Genomic DNA, 12,310 nt, shown 5'->3' with positions numbered 1-12,310 from the left:
TGCTTCTACCCTCGATTTGGCCTTGGCCTTTACAACTTCGATTGATTTGCATTTCTTATCTGCTTCGGCTAGCTCCTTTTCAACATCGTTCATTTTGGTGATAAGGGTTGCCGCATAGTGTCCCACTTATACTTATAAGACAGGAGTGAGTAAAAAAAAAGAGAGAAGAAATAGAAGTAGATTCACCTTCACAAAGCAGAGATCATCTACCTCTGCTGCTTCATGCTATCTTCTTTCTCAATCTCCTCTAGACCATCATTGAGGAGCATACCTTTGAAAGCATGGTTGGAGTTTTTCCAACTATCGAAAACACCCTTGGTGGTGAATGAACCCTGACCTTGTTCTTAATTCATCAGTTCTCTAGAGGAGTCCGACTCTGCCAATACCAAACCAACTTGGGGACAGGGAGCATAGTGGGTCTCGAAAGCTGGCTTTGGGAGGGAAGAGCCGAAGTACCTCCCTCTTGTGTTGAAGTTGAAGGAGCCCTCTCCTTTTCACCTTTGTCCGAAGCTTTAGGTTTCTTCAGAACTCCTGCAGATGAAGAAGGTGCCGACCTTTTCGATGATCCCCTCAATAATTTCTCTACTTCTTCAGGCTTGATCGTTGCAATGAAAAGATTCAATATTAGCAAAAGACCACAAAAGAAACATCGAGAGAAGGAATGTAGATCTTCTCATCTTTGGGATCGGCCAGACTAACACCAGCGTTAAAAAAAGATTGCTTTGATAGCAACTCCTTTAGCGGGGGAACTTTATATCCCCTCAAGGTCTCAGAGTGCTCTTGATCTTTATCTTCCAGCTTCAGAACCTGAAAGTTAGAATCCCTCGACCGATCCCAGTGTGGACATCCTCAATCCTCTACAGAATGATCAAAAATAAAAAAGAACCGAACCTTCCAATTATGCACCAAAGATGGAGCCCTCTTTATCAATACGGAGATTTCTCTCGATGGAGAGATGTACCACCAATCTTCGGTATGCCAGCGTTAAAAAAAGATTGCTTTGATAGCAACTCTTTTAGCGGGAGAACTTTATATCCCCTCAAGGTCTCAGAGTGCTCTTGATCTTCATCTTTCAGCTTCAGAATCTGAAAGTTAGAATCCCTCGATCGACCCCAGTGTGGACATCCTCAATCCTCTACAGAATGATCGAAAATAAAAAAGAAGCGAACCTTCCAATTATGCACCAAAGATGGAGCCCTCTTTATCAATACGGAGATTTCTCTCGATGGAGAGATGTACCACCAATCTTCGGTATGCCTCTTCACAGTGTAGAAGGATCAAAAAAGAGATAGAGAAGGTTGGACCTCGACTCTAGAGCAAAGAACCAAAAAATCGATGATAAAATGAAAGGAGTTTGGAATAATAGAGCACAAAGAAAGATTAAAGAAGTGAAAAATCTTGACAATAAAAGGATGGATAGGGAGCTTAAGTCTGGCTTTAAAAGCCTCTTCATACAAACTTATCCTCTCAGAAGGATGACTACTTACTTTACCACTGAGATCAGGAGACTCTAATTCAAAGATAGATGGGATTCTATAGCGAACATGAATGCGATTCAACTCCTTCACTCCCAACTTCGACTCAATCTGGTCTAAAGCAAAAGATGTGGTGCCATGTTCCTCATCTCTACTAATAGGAATATCCTCAGAAGAAAAAGAAAGCAATTCAGAAGAATGATTTTTGCTATGACTCCTAGAAGCCACCATTAAAGACACAGGAAATGACTGAACCAAGAAGATGAAAAAGAAGTAAAAAGAGGAAAGAAAGGGAATCAACCTGCTATGGTATAATAAGAAAGAAGAAGATAGCGATTCTTTGAGAGATGAGGATGATTGCCTGAAAAAAAATCACCAATGAACCGAAAAACCCGCAAGGCATGAAGGAAAGCTGAAAGAAAAGAAAGAAGGTCTAAGAAGATCCAGAAAAGTTAGAGACCACCCTCTTTTTTAAACATGAAAAATCAAAACTGTCTGAATACTGAATTCTGCCCGACCGCCTGATGTTTAATACAATACATAATCTATGGATGGCAGAGAGGCATCAGTCGGCCAATTAATGATATGCATAAAAAATGAGGTGTGCCGTTTCTTTAGTTCTGCCAATCGCCCCCTAGTCATGATTGCAATTTGAAATGGCTCCTCGATTTTTTCAAGAAGCGCATGTGCCACTCTTACGGAAAGGACAAAGCATCTTAGGTCAATCAAAATTTTGGTTCTCCCTTCGCTCAAATGAGCTCGAGAGTAGGGGGCATGTGTTGGGGGATATTTCCTCCTTGGGTCGAAAACAGGACAGACAGCTAGTTATGGGATGATAAACGTAGTAAGATGATCCGATCCTAGCTTTGGCCCATGATAATCCTTGAACCAAAATCACAATCTTGAGCAGAATTTGAGAATCGGCCATTCCTGGTTTCGTTGTCATATTACTCTTGCCCTTGCAGCGATTGGCATTCAATACTGACAGCTACAGATGGTGGGATACTTAAGCATACTGAGCTCTGACTTCGGTCGTGAGCACACACCAATCCTCATCTCGTTGGGTGAGATCCAACTCGATTATTTCCTCCCCTCAATACCTACTTTCATCTAATTATACCGAACCCTCAACTAAAGAGGTAACGGCCGACCTCACCTACACCTTAATTTAAAATTCGAAATCACCCACGGCTTTCAGTTGATTCTGGAATGGAGAAGGAAGGTGCAATAATCATCCCATCGATCTCGACCAAAAGTCTCACCACATCATGCTTGAATCAGCCCATGATCTCTCTCGATAGTTATATGATTTCATCCTACAAAAAGATATACAAGGGACCTCCCAAGGTATGCGACCATAATATTCTACACTCTTCTATTTTCTAGAGATTTGACTTGAGCGTCAGAGGGTCACCACCAGAACTAAATCCGGTCAGGACTTGTGTGTAGATTTTTCAATTGGGAGGATGCACCACCACTCCAGCTTCTTCCAATCACGATCCAGATTTCAGCAGCAACAATTATGATTATATACTTCGCCCCCACTAACTTCTAATTTTGGATCTGTCGCTCTCTCCTTCTATACCGACCTCCCCAATCCCACCGTTTCCCTCCACAATAACTCCCTCTACCTCCATCTTTTTTTTTCAATGATCCATCCAATATGAGCAAAGGATGCTTTCATCTATTGAAATAGAAAACGAACACCGTTAGTTGGTAAGTAAACCGTAAGATCATATTGAAATATTTCAAAATTTTGAAGGATTAGTTTGACACGTTTTAAAGTCAAGAGGGTATAAGTGAAATTGAGCTAAATTTGAGGGGGTATGCTTGTAATTTATCCTAAAATTTTTATGATGGAAAGTAAGGTGGGGTTGCTTGCAGCGTAAAGATTTTCCTCACTCAAGAGAGTTGCTATAGAATCAAAATGTTCTTTGTGGCTTATGCCAAACTAGTCTAGAAGACATCAACCACACTGCCTATACACTTTGGATATGTGGAATCAATTGCGAAGAAACTATCCATTTCTACCTAAATTTACTTTAATACAATGAATAATGAATCTCTGTTTAGATCGGCTGGTCAGTGTATTTGCCAACTATCTTCTTTGTTACGTAGGTTGCACAGAAGTAATATGTGTTTCAGCACAAACAAATCATCTTTGTCAGGATATACCAATAAGCTCATCATCTAGCTGAGGAATTTTTCATCATCTCGTCGAATTTGACAGTATCAACCATCAGGCTGCAGTTTTGAAATATCGACAGTTCACTGAGTGCATTTTTTTGTCATCCATCATTGGTGTTTTGGCTATCCCCTTCATGTAGATTGGTGAAAGTTAGTTTCGGCACCTCTTAGAATAATGCTTCTATTGGTTTGAGCTTCATAGTCATGGATCATGAAGGCAATGTCATACATGCTGCATCTAGGAGAGCTAAATCTATTTTGATGTCCTTAGCTAAACTTTGAACTGTCTGGAGAGGTCTCATGATGGCAATCTTGCATTATGGATTCAAATCAGTTTGGTCGGAAGGTGATTCGATGGTTATTATCAAATGGATTTGGATCTTTACAGAAACACATTAGTGCATTCTGATTCTAGGCATTTTTATCTTTTGCTTGCTGATATCAAACAATCTTTGACATTGCTAAATTTCTTCATGGCTACCTGTCATACTTCCAACTTGAGATCGTGAGCCGAAGATTGTGACAACCACCGCATACTTATGAAGAACTCTCTCCAAAAGCATACAAGACATCTTATCACGATATCAATGCATCAGAGTGGAATAGAATTCAAATAATTTATGATTCAACTTTATTTCAATTAACTAAATCAAATGCCTTACAAAAAAAAATTTCATAGTCTTGCAATCAAATCTCAATAAATTCTAATCTAAAATAAAATATCAAGGTCTTCCTCTAATTCACTCTTCCATATTGAATTTTCAGATCAAACTAGATCTCTGAATCTGTAAAAATAATAGAAACTCATCATGAGCTAAACAGTCCAGTAAGTAATGTGCACTTTACCTAGATAAAGTTAGCAATAACAATATACTGAAAAATAAACATACATGGTGCATCAGTTTAAACATAAAACACTAATCAAAATAAGATCATTCAAATTCAGTCTTTCAAAATTTATTTTCAAATTCAATTTCATTCATAAATCAATTTCTTTCAAAACAACATACATATCTTGACAGTCATAAACTAAATCAAAATACCATCGTATAACCCCCAATGGCAGGGTATCAAAGTATCAGTGTACAACTTCTACTGGCAGATTATCGAAATACCAACATATACCCTCTACTGATAGAGTATCGAAATACCAACATATAACCCCTACTGGTAGAGTATCGAAATACCAGTACACAATCCCACTGGTATGGTATCGAAATACTAGCATTTAACCTCCACTAACGGGGTTCGAAACTTAGTTAGGTTGCGAGTCAAAATTCATTTCAATTCAAAATTTTTTTTCATATTTCAATTCAAAAAGTTCATAAACCAGACGATATCAAAATCAATCAACATAACTTAATATGATTATTCATAAATCAGAAAGGAGCATATTCAATAATTCAAAATTCTATATATCATATTCATAAATCATGTATAATTTAATATAAAAAATATTTTATAATTTACTGATAAATCTAAAAAAAGTGAAGCATTACTTATTTGATGAGTGAATCCAATTAATTCTGAAAATTTTTTCTCGGAGCTTGTTATCTTTATATCAGAAGCTTGTGTATCTCATTGCATAAGAGTATAGAGCCTTTCTTGGGTCTGGGGTTTTGGATTTCTATTTTGATTTTGTTTAATCATCGGGATAAATTGATTTTCTATTCTTTGCGGGCAATTGACTATTTTGTGGCCCTTTTAACCATAACAAAACATGCACCAATGTTTCAACGACAATCTTTTTTACTATGAGCTTTGCCACACCTAAAACACTTGATGCTACCAATCGGTCCAGAGCTATTACTTGTTGATCTCTTATTTGAACCCTCGATACTTTTACTATCCTGTCCTTGAGATACATTCGACCTATTTCTATTCTTTTAATTTTTTTCTTTTTCTGCACGTTCCTCATTGACTTCTCTTTCGATTATCAGTGCCTTATTTACCATATCCGTGTAAGTAGTTAACTCTAATGGAACCATTTATTTTCTAATTTCTATCTTCAGACCCATCTCAAATTTATGCACTCGATCTCACTCGTCCTCAACCATCCTCGGAATAAACTTAAAAAGCACAGTAAATTTAGCTTCATATTTCGCCACCGTCATACTTCTTTATTTCAGATAAATAAACTCTTACTCTTTTTGAATCTTTACACTTCGAAGAAAATATTGATCATGAAATATCCTTCGAAATCTTTTCCAGGTGAGTTGCTCTCCTTCTTTCTCATATTTATGTTCTAACTTTTGATACCAATTAAACGCCTCACCTTGTAATAAATAAGCAGCAAATCTAATCTTTTCATCATTACGACACTCTTGGACAGCAAAAGTCTTTTCCATCTCTCTTATCCAATTGACAACTTTTAAAGGTTCGATGGTTCTCTTGAAAGCAGGAGGAGCTATCTTTTTAAATTCTGCGATGTTGTTTTGCTGCACTAGCTGCTCTTTATGACTATGTTGTTGAGGTGTATCTCGGTGTATCTGTTGTTGTTCAAATAATTGTTGCTGTCTTTGTATTACCCTTACTAGGATTTGCATCAATTGGGCCATGTCTGGTTCTTGACGTGCTGTTGGAGTAGTTCCGATAGGATCAACAAGTCCCTCCTCCTAAGGAGTGCCCCCAATCGGATGAGGAGTATCACCATCCTGTTGGTTCGATATCTCTCTAACAGCAATCCAAGTAGTTCTATTTATCCGGCATGGGGCCATTTTAGTTTCGCCAAAGTTCTTTTCAAACCTAATATCTAAAATTATTATTTTATTGAACTAAATCCTAATTATTTCAAAATAAAATACTAAATCTTCTTAGACTGGCCATCTATTGGTTGATGGTCAAGATCCATTTATTAGGATCTCTAGGGCTATTAGGAGATTTTCAAATTGAAGGGAGAGAGGAAAGAGAGAGAAAATCTCTTTTTTTTTTTTTTTTTTTTCTTCATGGGAGAGGGAACCGCATCCCTCTCTTCTTCTTTTTCTTTAACAAAATAGGGGAACTTTTGTTCCCCGTTCTTTCTCCAGACTAAGGACCTCCCGTCTGGCTATGGCTATGGCGGATGGTGGCTGGGGCCCTGGCAACACCATTGGAGCCCCTTTTCCAGCAAACAATGGCAGCCCATGGTGATGGAAAATCAAGAATGAACACAAAAACAGGGGATTTGATAAACAAAATTTTCATAGAATTTTTGGCAGCCATCTAGGCTAAAGTTCGAGCTTAGGACCTATAGCAAATTAAGAGGAAGATACTTGAAAAGATTTACATGATCTTTGATGGGAATTGTTTAGATTTGTGGTGGCCAAAATAAGATTTTTCATCAAAAAAAAATAGAAAAAAAAAGATTAAACGATAATTTTTGGTGAAGAAAAATTGAGAGATTAAAATTTTTAAATAGATCTTTTAAAAAATAATAATAATATTTGAATTAAATTTTTTTAAAAAAATTAAAAAAAAATTGAATCAAAAAAAAATTTTAAAAATTTTTTCACAAGCTTTCCATCTCCATGCTAATTCCATCTTTCCCAACACCGCTCTCTTTTTTTTTATAAAAAAAAATTTGCTTTAAGTTGTGTATGGATGGGTCGGGGTATCACACTACCAATGTTTTCGGAGAGGCAAATCAGCCTGCGCCGAGGCATCGGACCGTCCAACCCTCAAAGTCCGTGTCTATAAAATCTGCTTTTGCAAAACCCTAACCCAAGCTCGGAACCATGGAGACCAGGGCCGTGAAGGACGTCTCGCCTCACGATTTCGTAAAGGCGTACGCCGCCCACCTTAAGCGATCCGGAAAGGTTCGATTTCTGTCCTTCGTTCTTTTCATCTACCAATCTAAATCTCTCCACAAACGGATGTTTTCCTTAAAAAACCTTTTTTTTTAACCTCTAGAACGCCAATTTTTTTTTGCCTTTATTCTCTTTTCGAAGTATTTTTGTTTGGGATTCGATCACGTAATGCTGCGTTGGATGATCTTTGCTGCTCTGTAAATTTCCATTCTTCTGGTGTCATGTTTTTTTAAAGTTTACTTAAAGTACCGTTCAGTTCGTTTGTGGATCAATTATTTGCTGCTCTTTTCATCTAAAGATCCAGTTTAATTTCTTTATGGAGATATAAGTTTAAAGTTTTAGAATCATCCTTTTGTTCTAGTTTGTTTAAATGAGTTATCTGTTAATAATTAACAAAAAAAAAGGATGTTTTTAATCCAAAATCCTCCTAGTGGTCCTGATTTAGTGGGTAGCATCTCTCTCTCTCTCTCTCTCTCTCTCTCTCTCTCTCTCTATCCATTCATCCATCTATCTCTATATCTATCTGTCTGGTAGCTATTTTTAGCTGTTTTGGTTTTGAGTTCCCCTCGGATTGGTGGATCTGAGTTCAAAACCAGGCCTTTGGCTACAATCAAGCTTCATGTGGCCAGAGCAACCTGGGATCATTTAAGTATGTCCGCAATGTTAAGCTGGGAATATATTTGTCGTCCCTATAGCCTGTTTAGTGGAGTGATTTACATTTTGAAAGGTTTTTAGAGACTATCCATGGAGGATGTAAGTTCCAAAAGTTGCAGATATGCAGGCAGATTTTATGAAGTGAAATTACATTTTGAAAGGTTTAGAGACCATTCATGGAGGATGTAAGTTCTGAAAGTTGCAGATATACAGTCAGATTTTATGAAGTGAGAGTATATTTGAAAGGTTTTAGAGACTATTAATGGAGGATGTAAGTTTTGAAAGTTGGAGATTTATATAGTCAGAATTATGACTTCACACACACTGCCTGTATTCTTCGTAAAATTCTGCTTCCCTAATTCCTAGTATAATAATTCTGTAGTATAGCGAAAATGCCTTAGGGTCTCTTAACCCTAAGGTGCTGTCAGAGTCCCTTAACATTTGCCACATTTTTCTCAGTTCTTCCGACACTCCAAGGCATTGGGATCTGTTGATGGATGCAGCCGCACTCCACTCTACACTTGCTTTACTTACTGCCAGAGTCCCTCAACACTTGCCATGTTGTCCTCAATTCTTCACCCACTCCAAGGCATTGGGTTGTCTTGATGGATGTTGCCACACTCACCTTAACACTTACTGCTCCCCTAATTCTACTATAATACTTCTGTAGTATAGTGAAAATGCTTTTGGGTCTCGTAACCCTAAGATGCTGTCAGAGTGCCTTAACACTTGCCACATTTTCCTCAATTCTTCACACACTCCAGGGCATGGGGCTTTCTGGATGGATGGTGCCATACTTCCATCAACACCTGCTTCACTTCAAGGCCTTGGGCTTTCTTAATGGAAGCCTTATGAGGGGATGGAAGGTTACGGGGGAATAAAAGAGAAAGAAAGAGAAGCAAGATTGGGACTAGATTATTGATTGGTTTTCCATCAAGGTTTTTTTAATGATTTATTTATGGTGTTGGAATTATATATTTTCCTATCATTCTAGAACTTTCAACCACATATTAAATACAACCTTAATTCTCTTGAATTCTTATTACATTTTGAATGAGCCTATCCCTTTTTGGTAATCTTCATCTGTAGGAGCTGATGTGAACATACAATAGGTATTGGGTGGAGCTCAGCAGGTCTATGCATGCAAAAAATAATGAAAGCCAATGAGAATTAAATTGGAAATGGAAATGAATTTTGCTATCATGCGCCTGGATGGTTGATTGGAGCCTATCATGGGCTTCACAGCTGGGATTGGGCAAGGAGAGGGGGCTTGAGAGAGGAGGGTGGGTAAAAGGGAGTGTGAGGGATCTAGGGCAGCATTAAGAGTGGGAATGAGATAGGGAGGGAGGGAGGAAGAGAGGAAGAAGGGAGGAAACCCATCGGCAAGTCATGGTCTGTTGGGTGGCATGGTTGAAGATAGTACAGATGGAGATGCTTATGAGGCAAGGGCGGAGGTGTTCAGTGGTTGTGGCTGTGCTGGTGTTGATGCCTGGGTTGGGGGAAGGGAGATGGGAGGATGCAGGGGAGGAGGGAATGGTACTTGGTTCAGATCACTAGCTCGCATGCATGGTTGCTGGTCTGATAATCTCCCCTTTTACGGGGAAGGGGAAGAAGGGAGAGGGCCAGCGAACCTTCCGCAGTTAGGTTAAAAAGATATATGTACTAATGTTTATTTATATTATATCCAATATTTAATAATAATTTAATAGTCATGCTGGCTCAGGTTAGCTATGCCAACTTTGGGTGAACCCAAGCCCGGCCCCAAATTTTGTCAAGCCTAGAAACCTCAGTATGGCCAGAAAGTTCTACCTGGACCCCTCCAATTTCTAGCCAGGTGGGTTGGGCCTGAAATGCTCAGGTCTACTGTAAAGCTGCCTCGTGCTGCTTGTATTTTACATCTTTTTGGACATGATATGTTTTAGATCTTACTAAAATATGCTAAGCAGTTTTTCTAATGTAGCTAAGATTTTTGAGATCCACTTTTAAAAATAAAATATATTTTATAATTTTTTTTTCTTGTGCTTTCTAAGCAGTGACATATTCTATCTGATGTGCTTCCTTACATCTTTGTGGTTGGTTCACAATACCTTTCCACATGTATCTTAGATTCTTAGATATGGAAGACATATAGGTGAAGAAGACATATGATACAATCAATATCTAGCTTCGTGACAATGTTTGATAAGGGGATTTGGCTATGCATTGGAAACAATTGCACCTGCAAAGGCAATTTTTGCATTAGCTACAGCATAAAAAGAAAAAAAAAGAAAAAAAGTGAACCTCCTAATGTAGCTTTGATTATCAACTTTTGGTTCTGTGCATAGATGGAACTTCCTCATTGGACTGATATTGTGAAGACTGGGAGGTTCAAAGAGCTTGCTCCATATGACCCTGATTGGTACTACGTCAGAGCTGGTAATCAACCTTCACATGGTTTTTATCCTTCATACTTCTTGGGTGTTATCCTAGTGATGTACCCGGTAGGAAGTGGTCATTACTACATCCAGCTTCTCTCCAGTGACATCCATTTGTTTCACTTTGCAGCTTCCATGGCAAGAAAGATCTATCTGAGACAGGGTACTGGCGTTGGTGGTTTCCAGAAGATTTATGGAGGGCGCAAGAGGAATGGATCCCGTCCGCCACATTTTTGCAAGAGCAGTGGTGCAATAGCTCGCCACATCTTGCAACAATTGCAGAATATGAGCATTATTGAGATTGATCCAAGAGGGTGAGTGATACCTGCTTGTTTTTCTCTCTCTTTTAATGTAGAGTCAGATCATTGCTTTCTCATAGTTTTAGATAATTACTCTGTAGGACACTTGGTTTTTGGATTCTATATAGTCTCACTGTGTTCTCTCTTTTCATGTTTCAGTGGGAGGAAAATAACTTCCCAGGGGCAACGTGATCTAGATCAAGTAGCAGGACGGATTGTCGTTGTTCCTTGAATTGCTACAGTTCTGGTCCATCATCCATGAGCTACGGTGGTCTTTGGCAGTTTTGGTTTTAGGATTTCCCTCTTCAGTCTATAATTGTCAGCTTCGAACCTTTATTAAGTAGCAAAGTCCATGGCCATTGCATTATTCTTGACAAGACTTCTGATTGTTTGCTAATCAATTTTATCATGTCTGATATTTTAATGTTGATGCTGAAAGTTTCGAACATTTACCATAAGCTTAACGGATTATTGATTGCGTTTCCTACATATGAGATAGTTAAGTAAGTAGTTTACTCTATCAAGCATGTCTTAGATTCAAAACCAAACTTTGGCGATTGGACTTTGTTCTTTACTGGCTGCAGTCTAGGCCAGAAAATCATGACCTGGGCTCTCGAGTCTGGCTAGTTGGTTTGTAACAAGAATTCATTGCTTCTGGGGGTCCATGCTGAAGCCAACTTCATCTTAAAGCTGAATGCTCTGCTTTGAGCGATGGTATGGGTTTTGCTGTTCTTATGCATTGATTGTGCAAGGCCTTCTTGAGAGTCAAATGCACAGGAGGAAGACAACCTGAAATTTGAGCATAAGGGAAAAAACTACTCGAGAGCAAAGGGCTCTGGATTATGATATAAATCGGTTGGCCATCATTTGATGATTGTCTGGTGTCTTCTAGTAAGGATGCCTGCCCGGGCCTGGACATCACAAATTTTTTTTTTTTTTTTTTTTTTGGGTCTGATTGAAACCTTGATTGGTACTTGATTCCTGACTGGGGTGGAGGTGGGGAGGCTTTACATCGAGGTCTGTTTTCAATTTTTTTTCCTTTTTCTGGTTGTTATTTTGGGTCCTATGACAACAGCTGCTGAGAAGTACATTGAAAAGCTTTAAATTTGGCTTTGTTACGCTGAGACATGGCTTCATCGTATGTGTCCTTGATATGTCAAAGTGTAAACAGCAACAGAAACTACCGTAGATAAATTAAAAAATAAGTGTTGAAAATTTTAAGAACAATAAACTCATGCTGAATTTTTTACAAATAATTGGTATTAGAACTAGATCAAGATAGAACATCAAGTATTTATTCAAAATTAGAAAAAAAATATTTGGATTTGAACATTTTCAAATTAGGATGACAGAAAAAAAATCAACAATTTTTGCTAGCTTTTCACACATACTGTAGCGGTAGAGGAATTAGAAGGTGTGGTGGAGTCAGCTCTTCAAAATCTTAGCCTCCTAATAATTCAAAATTCTAGCTAGTTTGGAGTTGTAGCTCTTTGTAG

At 38.3% G+C, this 12,310-nt stretch overlaps 1 protein-coding gene across 1 annotated transcript; it reads left to right on the top strand.

Annotated features, from left to right (window-relative positions):
* The first annotated feature begins 7,225 nt into the window (after window positions 1-7,225).
* On the top strand, window positions 7,226-11,303 carry LOC105058066 (small ribosomal subunit protein eS19y). The gene is made up of 4 exons (XM_010940845.4): window positions 7,226-7,456; window positions 10,426-10,516; window positions 10,646-10,829; window positions 10,974-11,303. Exons 1-4 carry the CDS (start codon window positions 7,376-7,378, stop codon window positions 11,044-11,046), a joined length of 429 nt encoding a protein of 142 aa, XP_010939147.1. The 5' UTR covers window positions 7,226-7,375; the 3' UTR covers window positions 11,047-11,303.
* Window positions 11,304-12,310: the final 1,007 nt, after the last annotated feature.

Source organism: Elaeis guineensis, chromosome 15 (genome assembly GCF_000442705.2).
Source record: "Elaeis guineensis isolate ETL-2024a chromosome 15, EG11, whole genome shotgun sequence".
NCBI lineage: Eukaryota > Viridiplantae > Streptophyta > Magnoliopsida > Arecales > Arecaceae > Elaeis > Elaeis guineensis.
This window is presented reverse-complemented; position numbering and strand designations above follow the sequence as displayed.